Here is a 23,702-nt window from a genome sequence, read left to right on the forward strand (position 1 = left end):
GGCGAAGCGGGTCTATGGACTGTGTATCAATCAGTGCCCTTGACAAATTAATTTTAATGTGATGGTATTGTATGAATCAAGAAATGTTCTAAGTGCAAACTCCGTGGTCATCGACCAGTCATCAGCTGGTCATCAGTCAGTGTCACCACGAGTGACATTTAAAAGACTGTCAGAATCTGTTTTGTTTTCCTGTTTCCAAATACCAGTTCTCCACGAGTGACAGAAGTGGTTAATCGTGAAAAATAATGTGAATTTCGTGTTTGTTTTGAACTACTTAACAATATTCAATATTTTAATTGTAAATTTCTATGTATTGAAATCGATTTAAAAGTTACACTTTTATTTTAATTTTCAACAATGGCGCCTAGTACTGCTAAAAAACCAAAGAATACTGAAGTATCGGGAATTGGAAAACTATATCTACTTGCATACAATGGTATTCAGACTGTTGGGTAAGCAAAATTATTTGCCTCATTAAATGGATTTATAAGTGATTACATAAATAGTTTACATTTCGATCAGAAAATTATTATTGGTCATAATACCTACGAAAGTTGTCATCATCTTAGTCCTAAGAAATTAGGAATCAATCAAAACTCGAACTTTAAGTAATATTTATTTTAATACAATTTGTTATTTTTAAAGCAGAGTTTTTTTATTTTTTAAAATTCCTTCACTTCCGGGACTGAATTAAATTAAATTTGTAACCAAAATTTATGACCAATGTGGGACTCTAACTCCTGCCACAACCTGAGAGTTGAACAACACATTGGCAAGGGTTGGCTCTGTTGGAAGAGTGCTCGGATGGAACCCAAGAGGTTGGGAGTTCAAGTCCTGCATAATAGAATATACAATAAATAGAATTAGTATATTTTGTATATACTTAGCAATTATTAATTAACATATGAGTTATATATTATTATACACTTTAATACAACTGAATCTTATTTTTATTTATTAAGTATATTATTGAGTTATTACCCTAATACAACTTCTCTAGTATTTCTGCTATACTGCAAACCTTCCAATTGCAAAATTAAATTTTATTTGGTTATAAATGATAATTATCATAACATGTTTTTTTATTCAATAGATTGTCAAATACATCAAAGTCAATCAAAAATAATACATGTGTGTAAGATTTTACTACTAGGATTTTGTCTAATATTGGTACATTAGAAGCTGATTTTAATTATTTTTAATTGTTGTAGATGGTCGTATCTTCTGTGGCAAACTCTTGTTCATTTTTTAAATAGAGGTACTTTGGACACTTTCTGGAATGAAATAAAGTGGACAGTTATCATATTTCAAAATGCTGCAGTTTTAGAGGTAATTATATATTTCTTGACACTTTCACTAGCCCTGGAAGGGTCTATATATAGATATATGGCACCTATTACACTATGCATGGCATGTTTAATAGCTCAGTTGTTTTGTGTGTTAAAGAAGCTACTTAATTTCCTAATTAATTGATGTTGATACAATATATTATCTATATATATAAAAATCAATTGCTGTTCGTTAGTCTCGCTAAAACTCGAGAACAGCTGGACCGATTTGGAAAATTTTGGTCTTGAATTATTTGTAGAAGTCCAGAGTAGGTTTAAAAGGTGAATAAATATGAAAATGCTTGGAATTAAACAAAAACAACAATTTTGGTTTTCCTTTGAAGTGTCCCCCGTAGTTCAGAAATCAAATTGAAAGAATAGCTTACAATGAATATCTAATTTGAATTTATATCTTTCTAACTTTCGCAGGAGTTAAAAAATAAACTTAATTTTATATACAGAATAATGTCTGTCGGGTCAGCTAGTTTAAAATAAATGTCAGCAAAATTGTCTAGCTGTTGTAATAGTTGCAGAGAATCATTACATGTGGAATATAACTTGTGGTAGTTTTTGATGTTGAATAAGTGATAAATCCTATTTAGGATAATAATATGTTAATTTAAAAATAGCTGATTGTAATCAAACCACGAATCTAAATAAAATTTCAAGCAGAAAAAAAATATTAATTTCCATTTCTTCACATCTATAGTACAAAGCAGTCCATTATATGTTGAACAGTGTACTTCAAATTCATTCATAAAAAAGTAAGATCAAAGCCACAAGTGCAATGTGTAGCGGGAGGTTTACTTGAACATAATTTTACAGATTTTCAATGCTGCAATTGGACTGGTACCGTCTGGGATATTAGTTGTAATTATGCAAGTTTTCTCAAGAGTTTTCTTAGTCTGCTGCTCCCTGCTGGTAACACACAGTGCTACAGTCAGTCCCGGCTTGCCATTGTGCATACTGGCATGGTCCATTACCGAAATTGTAAGATATTCGTACTACGGACTCAATATAATGAAAGCTGTTCCGCAACCACTTATGTTCTTGAGGTAAGACATTTATTTAAAATGTATAATAATTCTTCTAAAAGTATATTATGTATATATTTCCATAATTTGATACAGTTATTTCTAAAATACTTGGAGAAGTTCAATGACAAACACACATACAATAAATATGCTAAAAACTCTCTTACTCTTTTGTTTAAATGCAAATGAGATCTACTCCGCCTTCATCTTAAACTCCTTAATTTAAACTGTAGTACATTTTTAGCATAGATCTCATCTCAGTGACATGGTCTGTATGTGTTACAATACATACCAAAGGTTGTGGGTTTGAGTCCCCGCATCATTCATAACAATTTTGTTTTTCAAATTTTATTTGAATAATACATACCATATTGTAATTAGAGTTTTGTTATGAATTATCATACAAAAATAACACCACACCCATGCAATACTTCTTTTATTAGAAAATTATACTCCCTTTCATAGTACGATTAGCGAGTCCTAACCCAACGTAAAAATTAACTACATATGGTTGGAAATGGAGTTGTTGTCTCACACCATACAGTACTGCAATGTCACACCATTTACAATAATTCCTACTAATATTATAAATGTGAATGTAAAGTGAATGATTGTTTGGAAAGTCTTTAAGCCAGAGCTACTGAGCCGATTTAAATATGGTACAGCGATAGACTAGAGCTTGGGAAGGGATGTGGGATACATTTTATCCCGGAACATATACCCGTTGATGTGCTATAATTATACCAATAGTAGGTTAAGTTTGTCATAGCAATCTTCCTCGAAATAAGATTCATATAATATGTTGGGATCGGGAGCGAAAGCGGGAACTGGAACTGGAACTGGAATAGGACATGAGATATTCTTCAATTCCAAACTTGCTTATTATTTTTAAAAACCTTTTATCTACGCGGACGAAGTCGCCGGCATCAGCCAGTATAATAATAAAATACAATTTTGTCATTTCACCGTCTGTTAGGGTTTGTAACCGATTACAGTTTGATATTGTTCATAGATGTCGCCCTAAGCCATCAAGGACGCATTATCTAAGTTTATTATAGAACTGTGACCTTACTTATTATGTAACTGGTGAATATACGATTGGTACGCCCCTATTAAGTGTTTTAATACCTTAGTTAGTGGGATATTTTTGGGAATTGTACATGGTCCTTCGAGAGTGCCGGAACTGGTGCCTTGCGGTTGATTGTGTCAAGTCCGTTCAGCGCCTGTTTGTGGTAATCGGTACTCTTCGATGTACTGAGGGAGCACCTATTTGGGCCTGAACTTTTAAAAACTGAGGGGAGCACCCCCTTAGTCACCTGTCTGGAGAGGCGTCAGGAGCAGCAATTGCAGAGGGGAGCACCCCCTGGGACACCTGTCTGGAGAGGAGCAGCAATTGCAGAGGGGAGCACCCCCTGCAACACCTGTCACAGCAACCCACGTGCCGTCCAAAGACAAGTAACGTCACTTGTCATATGTCATCTTACGTCAGAAGTTAAGTGTGTGTATGTGTGGGACAACTACCGAAGATTAATCGTGAGTACAAGTTTGAACTTTAATTACTAGGAAGATTTAACTTAGAAAATTCAAGATAGAAGTTATTATTGACTTGTTAAATTCAAAGTGTTTAGGACTTAGAATAATTTGTTAAAAAGTGATCCGACGGGGAACCTATGCCCGATTTTAAAGTGAAAAGAATAGTGTTAAAAGACTTAGAAAAATTTCAACGATTTTGTCTTTAACTTAGAAAAATATTTTAACATTTTTGAGATTTTTGTTGATTCAATTTTTATATTGTTTTCGATTTAAACTAGAGATTAGTTGTTTTAACTTTTAGTCATGGGTGATAATTATATTAAACTTCAGGATGATATTTTAAGTAAAATTGAAAGAAATTTATGTAACTTTAAAAAATCTCCAAAGGAAAGAATAAGCATAGGTTATCTTGAAACGCGCTTAGAAGCTTTAGAGAAATTGTGGTCTTCTTTCTTCTCAAATCATCAAAAAATTGTTTATGAAATGAAAAAGGATGTGTTGATACAAAATGATTATGTTTTAAATGAAGTGTTCGATAACTGTGAGGAAATGTATCTAGATTATAAGTCATTATTGAAAGATAAATTATTAATATTAAAAAAGTCAAATGTTGTATCCGTTGAGAATAAAACGAATCAGAGCAATGTTAAATTACCTAAGATTGAGATACCTAAATTTACTGGTAAATATTCGGAGTGGCCAAGTTTTAGAGATTTGTTCCTATCGTTGATTCATAATGAGACTACCATTGATGATGTACAAAAATTGCACTATCTTAAGGGTTGTCTCACGGGAGAGGCGGAGCAGTTGGTGAGACACATTTCATGTACTGCGGATAATTATTTAATTTGTTGGGAGCAGTTAGAAAGCCGGTATAATAATAAAAAATTTCAAGCTAACTGTATTCTTAAAAGGTTAACAAATCAAAAAGCTCTGTCGTCTGAGTCATCGAGTGCAATCAGAAATTTGTTAGATACTACTAAAGAATGTTTGAGTGCGTTAAAAAACTTAGGTATCGATGTAAAGTCATGGGATATAATAATTATATTTCTGATAAGTCAAAAGTTAGACTCAGAATCACGTAAACAGTGGGAACAAAAGGCAACCGAGATTTCTGATTTACCAACTATGGCATCATTTGAGGAATTTTTACAAAATCGGTTTAGGTCCTTGGAGTTTTTAGACCCTAAATTAATTAAGCAAGAGAAACCTACGTGTACTCATGTCGCCACTACTAGTTTTAATTGTGTGTTTTGCTCTGAAAATCATAAATTATTTAATTGTAAGAAATTTTCTAAGGAAACGGTTGACTCACGGCGTAATTTTGTCCAAACCCAGCATTTATGTTTTAATTGTTTGACACCTAATCATTCAGTATACCAATGCAATCAATCTACAAGGTGTCGAATTTGTAAGAAAAAGCACCACACTTTACTTCATACCAAATCTCCCAAATCAGCAAGCTTAACGCAAGCTGATCAACCTGGTGAAGGAAATACTTCGGTAGTAGGTAACGTTATTCATTCTTCCCAGGCTCAAGGTGAGGGTACTGATCGTCCTATTTTATCTTGTTTTTCAAACACAAACCATCAAGTTTTGTTAGCGACTGCTTTAGTGAAAGCAGTTTCACAAGCTAATACTACACCGGTTGTGTTGAGGTCCTTGATTGATCAAGGGTCTCAAGCCTCTTTCATTACAGAGGCTGCAGTTCAACTGCTTGGTCTCAAAAAGCATTCTGAGACAAATTTTATGTCAGGTTTAGGCGGCGCCCAGAGTTTAACTTTGTTATCAAAGTCCTCTGTAGTTTTGAAAATACAGTCACGTCTAGATCCGAGCTTTGTCATTACAATCAAGGCTCATGTTTTGAAAAAACTCACAACATTCTTACCTAGTAAGAAAGTTGATGTTCAAATGCTACCAACTCTTTTGTCCATGCAGTTGGCGGATCCCTCGTTCCACACACCTAGCAAGATTGATCTTCTTTTAGGTGCAGACGTGTATAGCCAAATATTGTTGAAAGGTTTAGTCAGGGGTCCGCCAGGATCTGTAATTGCGCAGCAAACAGCACTTGGTTGGATCCTCTCTGGCAAAATGCACAACGGAGAAACTGTAATTAGGAACGGGACGTGTGACAATGTAGTTAGCATGCATTTGACACACTGTAATGAGAACGAATTATTAAAAAAATTCTGGGAGTTGGAATCTGAATCAAGTAAACCTAAGAAGTATTTCACTCAAGAGGAAGAAAATTGTGAAAGGTTATTCAAGGAAAGTACTTCTAGGGATGAAACTGGTAGATTTATTGTCAAACTTCCTTTTAAGTCGGATAATCCGCAATGTAAATTTGGTAACTCAAGAGATATAGCTCTTAAGCGATTTCTTATGTTAGAAAAACGCTTAATCAAAAATCCTGGTCTTAAAATTGAGTACTCTAAGGTAATTAACGAATATCTTGATCTTGGTCATATGGAAGAAGTTTTAGCAGAGGATGTTGATAAACCAGACGCTGTTTACCTACCACATCATGCGGTGATACGTCAAGACAAACTTACATCTAAGGTTCGTGTGGTTTTTGACGCTTCATGCAAGGGATTCAACGGGGTATCATTAAATGATGACTTAATGGTTGGTCCCACACTTCAGCCTGAGTTACGACATTTACTCATGCGATGGCGTTGTTACCCGATTTCACTCGTCGCAGATATTGTCAAAATGTATCGACAAGTGAAGGTGGCGGAGAGCGACGCAGATTATCAACGTATATTATGGCGTGATGACCCAAACGATGTAATAAGACATTTTCGTTTATTAAGAGTCACTTTTGGTACATCATCAGCACCATATTTGGCTGTGCGAACTCTTCAAGAACTGGTCCGTAAGGATGGTAAAGAGTTTCCGTTGGCTTCAAATATAATACTAAAGGAGTTATATATCGACGATTTAATGTCCGGATGTCATACGGTAGCCGAAGGCATTCAAATATATGAAGAGATGACGGAATTACTGAATCGTGGTGGATTTCCATTACAAAAGTTTTCTAGCAATAGTCAGGAGTTGCTTGAAGAGATTAAGGCGGAAAACAGCGAGTCTAATGAAGCCATGGAAATTAAAATTGATGAAGTAATGAAAATACTAGGACTCACCTGGAATAGAGAAGAGGACAAGTTTCAGTTCACTGTCAAGCTTTCTTCGGTGGAATCACCAATAACCAAACGAAAGGTTATTTCCGACATTGCTCGTCTATTCGATCCATTGGGTTGGATAGCGCCAGTTGTGACCAAGGCTAAAATATTTATCCAACAGCTATGGTTATCTGGCGTTGATTGGGATAGCGAGCTTCCTAAGTCATTGCTTAAAAGCTGGTTGGAGTTCAGGAATGATTTGAAATCTCTTACAACCTTTCGCATTTCTCGATGGATACGATCGAATTTAACTGATCAATGTCGAGAACTACATGGGTTCTGTGATGCATCAAACGCAGCCTATGCAGCTGTTGTTTATGCTCGCATAATTGATAATAGTGGCAACGTGCATGTGAGTTTGATAACTTCAAAAACTCGGGTAGCACCCATAAAGCAGGTCTCAATTCCACGTCTTGAGCTGTGTGGAGCTGTTTTGCTAGCAAGACTTTTAGATGAAGTTGGTCTCATTCTTGATGTTCCTAAACATCAAACTCACGCTTGGACGGATTCTTCTATCGTCTTGGCTTGGCTCAGAAGCCATCCAAGTCGATGGAAGACCTTCATTGCCAATAGAGTTTCCGAAATACATACCTTGTTGGATGGAAATCAGTGGTCCCATGTTATATCAAAAGAAAATCCCGCTGATTGCGCTTCCAGGGGATTATCTGCAACAGAGTTTGTACACAATGACCTCTGGAAACTGGGCCCTGAGTGGTTGTACAGTAGGTACATAGATTGTAGCAAGGGAGAAGAGAGAGACACATCTTTGGAAGAACGCAAACATAAGATTAGTAGTCACACTGTAACTAGTGATAAAGACGAAAATATATTTTCGAGATTTTCATCTCTAAGAAAACTTACCAGAGTGTTGTCCTTCTGCCGTCGAGTGTTGTACTGGAACAAACCTGAAAATGAAAGGTACATTAGTAACATTTTAACTGCTAAAGAATTACAAGAAACACTTATGATTTGTATTAAGATTTGTCAAAAAGAAAATTTTAAAGAAGATATGGGAAATATAAAGAATAATGAAAAATTAAATAAAACAAGTAAACTTACCTCGTTGAATCCATTTCTGGGACGGGATGGTATTCTTAGAGTAGGGGGACGGTTGCATAATGCTTCTTTGTCCGATGATATGAAGCATCCTATAATCATTCCACACAAATCACATTTTACTTACCTTCTTATACACGATGCTCACGAAAGGACTCTTCATGGTGGTCCACAACTTGTCCTTAACTATTTGAGAAGCAAGTACTGGGTTATTGGAGCTAAAAGTGTTGTAAGACAATTTGTTAAAAAATGTGTGATCTGTATTCGCCATTCAGCCCAGGTTAACCAACAGATGATGGGACAGCTACCCGTGTCCAGAGTAACAGCACATCGACCTTTTCTTAGAAGTGGAGTGGACTATGCCGGTCCAATCAGTATTCGTACCACCAAAGGCCGTGGACATCGCTCAATGAAGGGGTACATATGCCTTTTTATATGTATGGCTACACGTGCCATTCACTTGGAAGTAGTCAGTGACATGACTTCTGAAACCTTTTTGGCAGCCTTTAAGCGCTTTGTTGCTCGAAGAGGTCACGTCGCTGAACTTTGGAGTGATAATGGTACTACCTTTGTTGGCAGTGCACGAGAGCTAAAGAATTTATTCAATTTGGAAAGGTCTACTGTTGCTGAAGATATTCTTGATTTTTTATCCTCTAATGGTACTGCTTGGCACTTTATCCCTCCTCGTGCTCCAAATTTTGGAGGATTATGGGAAGCTGGCGTAAAGTCTACTAAGTATCACCTTAAGCGTATTGTAGGTGACAAGACACTCACATATGAGGAGTTATCTACCGTATTGTCCCAGATTGAGGCTTGTCTTAATTCTCGACCTTTGACTCAGTTGTCCAACAATCCGGAGGATCCTCAGCCTCTAACACCAGCGCATTTTCTGGTGGGAGAACCATTAGTGTCTGTACCTGATGCTAACTATGAAATGTCAACTATAAGTAGCCTAAAAAGGTGGCAGTTAGCTCAGAGAATGGTTCAAGATTTCTGGCGTAGATGGTCTCAGGAGTACTTGACGCAATTGCATCATAGATATAAATGGAACGCTACCATTCCAGAACCAAATATTGGTAGTGTGGTTTTAGTAAAGGAAGATGATTTACCTCCAACTAAGTGGCTTTTTGGTCTAATTGTAGATAAACATCCAGGTTTGGACAATCTTACTCGCGTAGTCACCCTCAAATACAAGGGAAATCTTATTAAACGGCCCGTATCTAAATTGATTATACTGCCTGTTAAGGATTAAATTTTTATTTGTAGTAGATATGTAGATTTTATATATATAAGATTAACTGTATTTAATTTGTAACCACTGCGAATATTTTTCTTCATTTGTATTATTTGTAAGTCACTGATGTTTGCTGTTAAATTTACGATTTAGATTAAGATTCATAGTATTGATAAGTTGCATATAATATGTAAGTATTGTTGTTTTGGCTGGACTACGTCCATGGCGGCCGGTATGTTAGGGTTTGTAACCGATTACAGTTTGATATTGTTCATAGATGTCGCCCTAAGCCATCAAGGACGCATTATCTAAGTTTATTATAGAACTGTGACCTTACTTATTATGTAACTGGTGAATATACGATTGGTACGCCCCTATTAAGTGTTTTAATACCTTAGTTAGTGGGATATTTTTGGGAATTGTACACCGTCGATTTTAAGTCAAGGTTGGTTAGGTTAGGTATAAAGCAAGCAAAAGCAAGGTATACGCCATACCTTGCTATTGAAGTGTCTTAACGATGGCAGACGGCTCCATACCCACTTTGTGCAAGGCAATCACTGAAATTCAGTTTTCTTTAACACAGCATTCTATTATTCTGATAACATACTAATCTCGAAAGTGTGAAATGGTGGGAATTTATTGAAGCATTAAAATTAAAAAAAAAAATGTTTAATCCAGAAAAAAACAATTAAAAGATTTATGTTGTAACTATATTCACGACCAGACTAGTTACATTTTTAAATCTACAAGTCATGTTGGGACATAATATGAATTTTAATTTACCACAAGCTGAGGTGATGATGCAGCATTATGGTAATACAAATGTTGATTTCTATTATTATGTAATGTGTAGTATGTAAATGTAGTGGCATTTAAATAAGAACTTTTGTTCATGTGTTAGCAACAACATTGTTTAATTATCTTATAATGTACTTATAAGTTAGTTTACCAGTGGGAGGCTCCTTTGCACAGGATGCCGGCTTGATTATGGGTACCACAACGGCGCCTATTTCTGCCGTCAAGCAGTAATGTGTAAGCATTATTGTGTTGCGGTCTGAAGGGCGCCGTAGCTAGTGAAATAATTGGGCAAATGAGACTTAACAACTTATGTCTCAAGGTGACGAGCGCAGTTGTAGTGCCGCTCCGAATTTTTGGGTTTTTCAAGAATCCTGAGCGGCACTGCATTGTAATGGGCAGGGCGTATCAATTGCCATCAGCTGAACGTCCGGCTCGTCGAAAGTTAAATTATCTTATAATGTAGTTTAATTAAATTAATAGGTAGTTTCATTTACGAGCTAAGTTCTGCAACTCGACGTCTTCTGTGCTCCTCATTTTCGGGAAAAAAAATTGGGTTCAAACTTCAAATACTAGTGGTCTACTAAAATACAAGAACAAACCTTGTATTTATAGTAGACCATGTTGGTCTAATGTGAGATGTTGAACTTCACGCACAACTTTTAATTTTATTCGCCGATGTATATAGATTCTCTTACGATGTTTTCTTTCACTGTAAGAGCGTGGAATAAAATTGAAGAAAATTGGGATAACGTGTTTTTCCTCAAATTAAACTAGCCTGATCGATTTTTCGTCTCCAAACACCCTTGTGTAGTAAACAAGTTTTTATGAATGCTAGATTGAATTACTCGTTTAAATATTTAAGTTTAGAATATGAAACGAAAAATATATTCGTACGTGGTGGGGGTAGAACCGGTTCCTCTCGTATAAGAGGCAACGGCTTTTAGCCTTAGGGCCTCCGATAGTTAAATTAAAAAAAGATTTAGATGAATTGGTATAATCATGAGCAGGTTTCGTCCCATCGATTGACGAAACAAGAACGTTGTTATTTTCCATCTCTGAATGTATGTTTTGCTATCGAATATGGTATGTTTAATACATTCCGGCGAAGTCACGAACAATCGCTATCAAAATATGTTATGACTGTGACGTGTGGCTTTTTTCGCCCTCAGTTCTTGCAATTCAAACTCGATCGGACGCACATTGGCGGAAGTGATCACCTACCATCGAGCAAAATAAATGATGCCGTAACAGGTTCAATGATTAATAATCTTTATTAAACCACCATAGAAATAACACAGTAGTACTGGAATTATGTTCTGGTTTGACCGAAGTGGGTGCCGGTGTAATTTTATTTTACAAATTTTGGAAAACTTACAGCTAGGTTACTAAATTAAGTTACATACATAATTACAGACGGACAGTTAAAAGTTTTCATAGATAGCAATGTACATTTGATATAAGAGTTAAGTGGGCGACAAAAAAGAAAATTTTATAAGATGATAAAGAAAGAAATTAAAAAAGAGTAAGAATTTACAATTAAACCTGATTGAAACTAACCTAATTGGGGTGGTGAACAAATCTAGGTCTAACAGCTTAAACAAGTCTATGAAAGTTCGACCATCCCGCAAAAGATAACTATTTTGTCTATAATTAGTTCTAGCTCCAGGGACCTGCTGTCAGCATGGTCTCCGGAGTGCACAAATCGGAGCATGTAGATCAATGCGCGAATTACAATCACAGACACAGATATATGATTCAGATCCGTTCAGTAGTTTCGGAGATGTAAGCCAACATACAAGGAAACTCTGAAATTCGCTGATTTGAGTTCTATTACATTTCTTTATGTATTTAATAGCACGGGATGCAAGTCCATGGGCCGTATGACAGGCAAAAAGGAAAAATATGTTGACAGATTGCATATTGAAAAACTGCTAAGAACCACTAATAAATATAAAAAAATCCCGCTAAACGCCTGGAAAAGCACCATTTCTGTTGGGAAAACCACCAAGGTGGCAACTCTGCTTGACACTTCAAGAGATTCGTGTATCTTTAGGGTAATTACCTGTTTTATTTACTCATGTGGTTAATATTGTTCTGTATTCGTGTGTCGTGACTCGCACGCCGCCGCCGTCGAAGCGATCGAGTTAACTATATTAAACGGAGAGGTGGTAAAACCATTGGAATCTGCTATATTTCTTGGCATTACTCTTGATTCCAAATTGCAATGGGATATTAAAGGATTGGCGAATTGGCTTAGGTCTGTAGCATATGCGGTGAAAAAAATAAGTCAGTTAACTGATATAGATACGGCGCGACTAGTATGCTTTAGTTATTTTCATAGTATTATGTCCTCTGGTATATTGTTATGGGGCAGTGCGGCCGATATTAATGTCATATATGTGCTGCAGAAAAGGGCTATTCAGGCTATTTATAACCTACGTCCTAAATAATCATTCAGAGAACAAATTAGGGAAATAAACATTTTGACTGTTGCTTCTCAATATATTCTTGATAATGTTCTATATGTTCATAAGCACATTGAGGAATAAGCTAGAAACTGTGACAATCATAATGTTAACACGAGGAATAAACATAAACTTGTTATGCCTTTTATTGGGCCATGTATATGCTTCTACAGTATGAGCCCAGAAAATGTACAAAACAATTAATGTGTTTCGAAATTTAAAAGGATTGTTAAAAAACGTTAGTGTGCGTCGTCGTCGTGTGTATGATATAAGAATATATTAAGGTATACCTACTCGCGTCATACATAAAAATAAAATAGTATGCATATTTCTGTCTCATTCTTTGCCGGCTTCATCCTACACATTTTTGTATTTGTGTCTCTTACCTGTCGTTTTTTCCGTTGCATCCGGTTTGAAATCACAACGATTCTAAAGAAGTTTCACTTCAAAAACAATCGCATTTCAAAAATCAGCTGTTTTAATATAGATTGTTGCCCATATATTGCATAACTTCAATTTTACAAAACGTCCTATAACTCTGCTTTCAGATTGCCAAAAATCCTCAAATTCTCAGCGATGCTTTTTAAATTTATTAGATACTAGCTGACCCGGCAAACTTTGTTTTGCCATATAAAGTATAATTCACGCGATAGTTTTATAAGTAATAAAATATTGCCTATATTATAGCCTGTACATCATTTTGTTCTATTGTCAATACGCAAAAATAGGTTTTCGATTTCACACCTTGTGTTACAAAATAGCAATTTTATTACGGATCCCTAATTTTGAAAAAAAAAAACATAGCCTATAGCCTTCCTCGATAAATGCACTACCCAACACTGAAAGAATCATTCAAATCGGACCAGTAGTACCAGAGATAAGCGCGTTCAAACAAACAAACACTGCAGCTTTATAATATTAGTATAGATTTATTAACACCAATTTCATCCTTTTACATCTTGGCCCAATAATGTATGAAAGGCTATCCGTTTCCTTTTGGTAGGTCTAGGAATAAGTTTTTTTTAATAACTTTATGGCAATACAACGTTTCCTGGGTCAGCTAGTAATTTATAATAATTTCAAATGTATATGTCAAGTAATTAAAAAAAATAGTGAAGAACAAATTAAAATCATTTCGCATTTAAATAATAGCAATTCACGTAATGGTCGGGGTCAAAAGACTATGATTAATGTGAACAATTATAACTATACGTAAAATATATTACGCGTTGCAAAGACGCAATAATATCTTATATTAACGTTTACAAGAGATTCATTTATCTTATAATTTATAAGAAACACGAATAAATTTATGTAAATTTGATAATTTAAGTTTTTATTTAATTAAATTTAATGTGGTGTGGTGAGCATACTGGCGTGCTCTGTTAGTAAACTCGTTCCTAAACTTCTATATTATTTCTCCGAGGTTGCTGCGAAAGGTTTTTATTAAATGAATATAAGGGACGAGACGAGCAGGACGTACAGCTGATAGTAATTGATACGCCCTGCCCATTACAATGCAGTGCCGCTAAAGATTATTGAAAAATAAAAAATATCAATCAATAATTAAATAATCAAAAATTCTTAGCGTCACTACAACTGCGCTCCTCACCTTGAGACATAAGATGTCAAGTTTCGTTTGCCCAGTAATTTCACTACTACAGCGCCCTTCAGACCGAAACACAGTAATGCTTATACATTACTGCTTCACGGCAGAAATAGGCGCCGTTGTGGTACCCATAATCTAGCCGGCATCCTGTGCAAATGCATCCGATTTCCATCCGCGTGCGGAGCTAGTCCGCATGCGTTTAATCCGAACGCTCATTTCTCTTACAACACCAGAGGAATCACAGGAGCGTTGCCGGCCTTTAAGGAAGGTATACTCCTCGTGATAAATGCGGTAGAAGACACACAATGAAGCGACGTCTCTACGCAACGCCAAGTGATCCGCCGTTCACAGAGCACTCGAACCCCGACAATTCGAGCTGCTCTGTGTTCCACGCGGTCAAATGGATCGAGCTGATACTGGGGTGCACTAGACCAGAGATGACAGCAATACTCCATGTGTAGTGGACCTGCGCTTTGTAGAGCGCTAGAATGTGGGCCGGCTTGAAGTATTGCCGTGCTCTATTAATGACGCCCAGCTTCTTCGAAACCAATTTGGCTTTGCCCTCCAGATGGCCACGGAATTGGCAATCGCTCGAGATTTCGAGAACCAGTATTCCGATACTAGGCGAGGCTTTAAGGCAAGTGTTGTCGAAGAGCGGTGATTCGACAGGTTTTTTAGTGGTAAGCGCGCAAACTTGAGTCTTCTGGAGGTTAAATTGGATAAGGTTCAATTTACCCCATTCCGCGACCTTCTCGAGAAGTCTCGAAACTCGATAGAAGACACAAGTTTCTCCCGGCAGTGGTCGACGATTTCCCGAGAGAGACCTGCATGGCCCGTGTATACGGCATCACCAGTACTGTCGTCTGCAAAGCAATGTATGTTAAAGGTGTCCAACATATCATTGATATGTAGAAGAAACAGCGTGGGAGATAGCACACAGCCTCGGGGCACTCCAGTGTTCACGGGCTTTCTCTTGCAACACCAGAAGAATCACAGGAGCGTTGCCGGCCTTTAAGGAAGGTGTACGCGCTTTTTTTGAAGGTACCCATGTCGTATCACCGCGGAAACACCGCATAACATAACCATAGCTTTGTAGTACGTGGAAGAAAGATCCTTGAAAACGGCAGTGTGGAGGACCGTCACACATTCAGATGGTATGGCTGATATCCTAACTTGTAGGGTTTCGGCGGAAGGAATCAGATCTTGATCTGTATCTATCTATGTAACGGAATTTTTCAAATTGATTTTCAACAGTACCAAGCATATATTCTTACATTTATTTTAACCAGATCGTCAGAATTATAAATAATCGACTCAACGATATAACACCGTCATTTTCACGAAGCATCCTTACACAAATAATGAATTCAAGCTCTAAAGGTTGATGCGTCCAATATACGATAATTTATATTTATACAGTTTATTATTTATTACTTTTTATTAAATATTTGGTATTTAAAACGCTTCTAACATGATTCCTATATTGGATGCAGCACCTTACAAACTAATTTGTTATGTATATTTCATTATAAAATACTCTATTGATTGAAAAGAGTGGCCGTTGAGTTTCTTGTATGTTCTTCTCACGAGCTCTACTTTTTCCGAATATATGGTAGATTAAGTAATTTAATGAATTATTTGTAGTGACGGTTCAAAAGCGCTTAATTTAAGCCTACATGAATAAAGTTTGTTTGACTTTGAACAAGAAATCGGAAATTTAAATTATTATTTGAGATTAAACATGCAACGAGTCGATACCACGCAGTTATTTAAACATTCATACATTCTTCCAGATAGAAATATGATCACACAAAGGCTTATTTTTTTATTTTAAGATTTTTTTTTTTTACATTCATAAGTGTCATTTTCGTGACCTACTTGAATAAACTGATTTTGATTTGATTTAATGTCATTTCAATCACCACCACCGTTTCGAAACATGCCATATTATGTTTCCGCGAAGGTGGAAGTGCTCAATAGTTGACAACATCGACTTTCACCACGGAGCCCCGGTTCGATACTTTCCCGCCTAGGGTTACCATACATCAGGATTTGTGCTGAGATCTCAGGATTTTAGACTCAGGATTGCGGCTGGATTTAGCGAATCTCATGAAAGCTCAGGATTTTTAGAACTTTCAATAAAATACAGTTCACATTTGAAAGATCTTTTAAGCAAAAAGTATACTTAAATATAAATAAAAGGTATAAACTAAAAATAATCATTTATTATCATTATTAAGTACACAACATAAATCAACAGGTACTTATTTATCCAAGTAGGCACTATATTTTATCATAATAGTATGATAAAATATAGTGCGATAATAGTATAGCTTTTTTAAATTATTGATTTATATAATAATACTAGCTGACTCGACAGACGTTGTTCTGTACATAATAAATAAATAAATACTGTTTTTTATGAATTTGTCAATAATATTAATAACTTCAAGAATTATTTTGTAAAGTATGCTCCCTGCTGTTATAATGGAATTGTTTCACAGCAGAACTGTCAAACCGCGCGTCAATAAATTCTCTCATGGAAAATATGTCCATACAAAACAAATGTTGGAAATTAAAATAATTATGGGTCTCAAATAGAAGTAAAAACTATCCTATCTCTCCAGTTGGACTAAGGTGCACTCCATGAAGTAATCCCCATTTAAATCCGTTCATTATTTTAGGAGTCCATCGCGGACAAACAACGTGTCACGTAATTTATAAAATATATTAACTAGCTGACCCGACAGACTTTGTTCTGTAGATAATAAAATAAAAATCTTATTTATAGGAATTTGGCAATAATATTTCAATACATCAAGAATTATCTATTGTTATAACGAAATTGTTTCAAAGCGGAACTGTCAAACCATGCGTCACTAAATTCTCTCATAGAAACTATGTCTATACAAAACAAATATTGGAAATTAAAATAATTATGGGTCCCAAATCGATATAAAAACTATCCTATCTCTCAAGTTGGACTCAACTGCACTCGATGGAGTAATCCCCATTAAAATCCGTTCATTAGTTTAGGAGTCCATCGCGGACAAACAACGTGTCACGTTATTTATATATATTAAGATATGCCTCACATGTGAATTCAAATTATATGAATTAAAAGTATAGCTCAAACGGAAGACACCGTTAGTGTCGCAGTGTATAAAAACGTTAATATTCTTTTATGACAATAAGGGAGAAGATAAGCAGGACGTTCAGCTGATGGTAATTGATACGCCCTGCCCATTACAATGCAGTAACGCTCAGGATTCTTGAAAAATCCAAAAATTCTGAGTGACCTCCAATTGCGCTCGTCTCCTTGAGACATAAGATTTTAAGTCTCGTTTACCCAGTAATTTCACTAGCTACCGCGCCCTTCTAACCGATACACAATAATGTTTACACATTACTGCTTCTTAAATTCTCAAAATGTTAAAAAATCTCAGGATGTTTCAAACTAAATAAGACCTTTTCCCCGGACTTTTGATTTTTTTGTCTGGTAACCCTACGCCTAATACGTGTTTTTGGTTTTCAAATTCATATGTACATTTTTTCGTCGCTTCATAAGGTCGACAACGTTCTTCTTACTATAGAGATAATATTATATCCGTCGCTATTATCGCATACCATCAGATGATCCCTATGTATTTTGCCCTATGCCTTTGTCACAGTAAAGTTATGATACAGTATTCTATCCCTTGTAATTAATATCTAAGGCGATGTGTGGCCGCGTGGTAAGAAAACAGCGATAGGGCTTCTTATCTTCTTACTTAAGTTTCTTTCTAGTTTTGTGATTGTGAATATTTTATGTTTATTTAAAAAAAAAATAGTTGTGAATGAACTATGAAATTTCATTAATAGTAGATTACTTCACAGAATAAATTAATTATGAAAGAAAGTTTATAAATCTACTAAAATCCCTAAAGTGATTTATTTAATAAATTCTGAGTCAAATCACTGTCGCTAGACGACACATTATCGTATCAACTCAACGTGAAAATATTTGTAAGTGTTAAATTAAACTAATCTAAAAATAGACTATAAAAGTATTCTCAAATCGTACGCTCACAAAACCAATACTCGTTGGTAACTGCGGCGCATTCGCGACTCTGGTGTACTGAGTGTCTACCGAACTCGAACTTCGTAGGTATGACTTGCGTTCCGGCCGTTTGTATGAAGATAGAATACTGTATGACAACATTACCGTGCCTCTGTCATACTCTTTAAAAAAATAAACATTTTTGTGTTTATTTTTTAAGGTGTTTCCAAAACACTGCTCAGTGGCATAAAAAGTAGCTGATGAAGTGCCTATTGAGCATCCTGGACTTAGATGCCCTTACTCCATCCAGCCGGAAGACATCCACTGCTGGACAATGGCCTCCCCAAAGACCGCCATGATAATCGATTCTGCGCTGTCCTCATCCAACCTACTCTGGCGATCTTGACAAGATCGTTGGTCCATATTGTGGGGGGGTCTACCAATACGACGTCTACGGGTACTTGGTCGCCATTCGAGGACTACTACCCCAACGGCCATCTATCTATTCGTCGAGCTATGTGCCCTGCCCACTACCATTTCAGTTTCGCAACCATCTGCGGCATGTCCGTGACTTTGGTTCTTCTACGGATCTCCTCATTTCAGATTCGATCTCGCAGGGAAACTCCGAGCATAGCTCTCTCTGAGCGACCATGAAAAATCGATCTAGCTAGGTTTCAGTTTTAAAAAATGTAGTTTTATCCGTGTTTCAATGAGAAACTGCTACAACAACATTAGAATACAAAGTTAAATTTCGCCACTATATACAAGACTATAATAGCTCACATTGGGTGTCATCCAGAAATCAGAAGACCCCGGTTCGAATCCAGATGTCCGATTAGTTTTTTTTTTTTTTTAAGTTTTATACCTTCTTAAAAATCCCATCAAGGTTCGGTCGTCCAGGTATTATATGAAAAAGTGTTTATAATAATATAATATTATTTCGTTTGTTGCAGGTACTCCACATTTTTAGTGCTGTACCCTATAGGAATAACTGGTGAGCTGTTGTGTATGTACTATTCACTTAACGAAATTGTCGATAAGCAGCTATTCACAGTGTCCATGCCAAATGCATGGAACTTTATATTCAACTATTACTATTTCCTGATATTCTATATGTTGTTATACATTCCATTGTTTCCCGTTCTCTTTGGGCATATGCTGAAACAGAGAAGAAAAATGTTGGGTATGGAAGCGAAGAAAATTTACTAAAGTCAACTTAGCTGGTTGATAAACACGGCCATATTTTTTTCATTGGACTGGATGTTGCCGGCGGATGTTAATTGTTGATGGCAATCTTATCTTTCCATAATCAACGAAGCTATCTTAATAGGATTAAGTTAAATGCACATGTTTCTTTTACACAATTGTTTTTTATAATTATTGACTAGTTACAGATGCTGTAGTATACCCTTGAATTGTTATTAATATTTTTCCTGTTTTAAAGTATTTATTTAAAACATAAGTATATTATGTAGTTGAAACTTCGTATTGTGACTCATTTATTTCCAATGTAATAAAATTATGTATCGCCTTATACATGACACGTCGTGAAAATCTCTGTTGGGACAATTACGTAAGCCAACTGACAAAGAACGTATTGACAAAATATAAATTTGTATTTTAGTATCTATTTTTGTATAAATTTCAGTTGTAAACGCAACGTTTCACATTGCCTCGGTTAAGACAATGAAGAATAACATAATTATATTATGCATTATATTGTATAAAATAAAACGAAGATTACAATGATAAATATATTTATCTTACTGATAAATATAATTATCTGACTGAAAAACAAAGATGGGAACCTAAAGCATTTTCTTTGTTTGTAAATATGTTTTCCTTACCTTTTATAGATTACTTATTTACGTGCATAAGTTGACCTGTTGAGTTACAGAATTAACTATCGGCGTATTTATAAATATTATCACCTTCACGGACTAGTAAAAAAATAAGGACTCCGTGTCACATTACATAACAGTGTTGCACCAAAACAAGCCGATTAACGTGTAAATACACTGTCCCACGCACCCACTTACACTACTACATGCCGATAGGCGGCCATTATGAGAATTGTCATCGTCTGTGACAGATCATTATGCGTTTAAATAAAATATTTTAAAAATAGCGTCGTGCGTTGTGAAAAAGTATAAAAACGATACTATATAAGTATTTGTGGCCATATATGATTATTTAAGGGAGAAAAAATTGTGTAACTAGTATCCCCCGTAAACGCGCACACACTAGCATAACGGTGCTTCACTTGCTAATATCACGGCGCGGAGTCCTTCTTTTATTACTCGTCCGTGCTTGAGTACTTACCTTTAATAGATTACTTATTTACGTGCATAAGTTGGCCTGTTCAGTTACAGAATTAACTATCGGCGTATTTGTCATACGGCTTATAATTCTTTGTTTATGTAATTTTACATATCACCTTATTATTATAAGATCATTTGCTTACACATAATATGAATTGTTTCGCTATGCATTGCTGGAATGTAAGACCAACTCATAAAGATCTGATATTATTAATTTTCTTAAGTTTATTATCACAGAGTATGAAATAATCAAATAAAGTAGTCAAAATTTATTCATCAAACAAAACAAACTGTTCTATTATCTTGTAAATTTATTACTCATTGTCTAATAGTATCGTGTGAGTATTAAAGTAAAAAATACTAAGTATTTTTATTTCGACAACTTATCAATCTCGTAGCGAGCGAATTTTGTCGGCACTTGAATTGTTTTTGATATTGTTGATAACATTATGAATATTTATTAAATGTATTATTTAAATAACTTTCATAGTATACTTCCAATTTCACTCTATACGGAATTCATATTTCGTAAGGTTCTTGATTACCAGACTAGACTATACTAGGTCCAAACTCTGGAGTATGATTAAGCTTATTAATGAGCGAAAATTATTCAAATTCAAAATAGGATATGAAATCAATTAATGAAAGTCAAAAACTACCACCCGTTCGAAAATGTATGTCTCAGGCCTGAGAAGAACGGGCGCAAGAAAATCAGCGGGCTTCTTCCATTCTTTTTGTATAAAATTTCGATGCAATGCAATTTATAATTTAAATAGCCTGACGGCAGTCATTCTATTCCCCATCTATGGTATAATTAAGAAAGCAATTTATGTTACATAAACCTCAACACATAAATGATTTTAGGAATTCTTTTGAAATTCGTAATAAATTTGTTTTAAAAAATTTCTGGGATCATGTTGTAAAAGCATATACATTGCCCATAAAAGATAAGGCATAACAAGTTTATGTCTGTTCCTGGTGTTAAAATAATGATTATAACAGTTTCTATAAAATTCGCTTATGTCCCTTATATATAGGTACATACATTACATAATCCAGAATATTATTGGTAATATCGCATCCACGTTTTATGGTTACGCGGGTCGCAAATGTTAATTCAAATAATGAAAAAAGAAGAGCTGGTATTTTAGACTGGTTTAGTTAGGGCCTTTGACGTCATAGTTTGATACGTCACAAGTATCGGTGGTGTCAGTTGACGGCTTTATTATATCTAGCTCAATTATAAAATACCTCACTAAGTACGAACTGACACAGTTGCGATTTCAGGTAGAAGGTGTGTCAGATAATTTAACAATCCGATATTTAGACAGGGACAATAAAGTGCTTTGAAGTCATAATCTTGTGAGTTTCCGAATTAATTTCCAACTAAGTTTGTATTAATTTCCCTTAACTCGGTTAACAGTAATTACAAGTTTTTAAAGTTATACTTCTTTAGGCGCGTTATGAAATAAATATGAGAGTGAAATTTTAAGATTCGCGCATCACTTACACAAAAGTAACAGGTTGAAGTTGATTCATAATTTTTTTTAATGGTTTCTTTGTCCATTATTACGACAGGCAAAGGGTTCAAGCCCATACAGCCGTATTTATTATTGTAATTGTCGAAGCCATCTTTGCAAGATTTTTACAAAATTGTTCTTTCTTAAAAGCGTAGAGTAGCACGAGGAATAGATAATTTTAATGATTTTTACTTCGTTAGGCCAAAGAAGTATAACTTCTTGCGTGCATACATAAATACATACACACTTTTTTTCAATTGTTTTCACATCCCTCCGAACTATCTGTCAGTACAATGAGTATACTAATTTAAGTGCATATATGTATTTTATAGCTTTATTATATGTTTTATGGTTGAATGGGAAATGGTCTAATAAATTATTTTTTGTTACAATTTCTAGTTTTCTTCTTTGTACAACATAGATGTTATGATTAGCGTAGTACTAGCCGTTCCCGCCCGTGTCGCTGGGCGATTTTTAAAGAGGAAATAAATTAATGAAGGAACGTTGGAATTCTTAAAATAAGTAGCCATAAACCGTCTAGGATAAATTTCGCATCGAATGGCGGTGGTTTCATGTCGATATGATCAGTGGTTTAGGCGTGATAGAGCCTAAAAATAGAATTTTCAGTATATATATATATATATATATGTCGCTGGGAAATGATAATAAGAGATTTGGTCAAATGACGGAGTATGTTTAAAGAACAATACGATTTTATCATTTCTCTAAACAAATCTAGTGATTTGAACAAATGCCAGGGTTGGTTTAGTGAAATGACAATGAGTGGCGCGACTAGAACAACTTGGGATGTAAAAGCGAGCATCAGACTTGAGTCATGCCACGATACGGACAGGTTAGGTGGAATGGCCCGCCAACCCATTCTTCTTGGGGCTTCTACTTGGCCTTTAGAGAAACTTTTATCTGAGGTTAGATTACATTAATTTGATTTTCAAGAGACTGGTAGGTTATCTTTTCATGGGAGTGGGGGAGTGAGCCAGGGGACTTCTCCCTCCCTCCCCCTTCCGCACTCACCCCCTCCACCTGCGACACGATACTAAATTCTTACCAAATTATGTCTAAGTCTTACCAAATAAACCTTATAAATACAAAAGAAAATACTTTTGGTCATTTCACGGATTAAACTCTGGCATTTGGTCAAATCACTAGATTTGTTTAGATAAATGATAAAATCGTGTTGTTATTTTAACATCTTCCGAGATTTGACCAAATCACTGTTTTTATCATATCCCTGCGACATATATATAGACTAGATGGCAATGAAGCTCCGCAAAACTTTGAGTTCTCGACGTTCCTATTATTTACCGATATGTGGTGCTCCCTATAATCATGCCAATAAGACAAAATACCACCCTATTGTAAACGGATGTGCGGTTGCTACCCTAGCCGCCTATTGTCACCACAATGCGACAAGATACGCATAATTGACTTATGTGCAGTGCTACTCTATCCGCATATCGTCACGCCAATGCGATAAGGTACGCATTATTTATTGACTTATATGCAGTGTTACCCTATCCGCATATTGTCACGCCAATGCGACAAGATACGATTTCGATTTATGT

The 23,702-nt window shown here is 35.6% G+C and overlaps 1 protein-coding gene across 1 annotated transcript; it reads left to right on the forward strand.

Moving 5' to 3' along the window:
• The first annotated feature begins 116 nt into the window (after window positions 1-116).
• LOC126971463 (very-long-chain (3R)-3-hydroxyacyl-CoA dehydratase hpo-8) lies at window positions 117-22,511 on the forward strand. Its single transcript, XM_050817787.1, has 4 exons — window positions 117-452; window positions 1,212-1,329; window positions 2,154-2,383; window positions 19,232-22,511. Exons 1-4 carry the CDS (start codon window positions 358-360, stop codon window positions 19,485-19,487), a joined length of 699 nt encoding a protein of 232 aa, XP_050673744.1. The 5' UTR covers window positions 117-357; the 3' UTR covers window positions 19,488-22,511.
• Window positions 22,512-23,702: the final 1,191 nt, after the last annotated feature.

This window comes from Leptidea sinapis, chromosome 23, assembly GCF_905404315.1.
Source record: "Leptidea sinapis chromosome 23, ilLepSina1.1, whole genome shotgun sequence".
Lineage (NCBI taxonomy): Eukaryota > Metazoa > Arthropoda > Insecta > Lepidoptera > Pieridae > Leptidea > Leptidea sinapis.

Coding starts and splice junctions, on each gene's coding strand:
- LOC126971463 (XM_050817787.1), top strand. CDS start 358: ATGGCGCCTAGTACTGCTAAAAAACCAAAGAATACTGAAGTATCGGGA. Junction 453..1,211: donor AATGGTATTCAGACTGTTGG/GTAAGCAAAATT, acceptor TAATTGTTGTAG/ATGGTCGTATCTTCTGTGGC. Junction 2,384..19,231: donor CAACCACTTATGTTCTTGAG/GTAAGACATTTA, acceptor CGTTTGTTGCAG/GTACTCCACATTTTTAGTGC.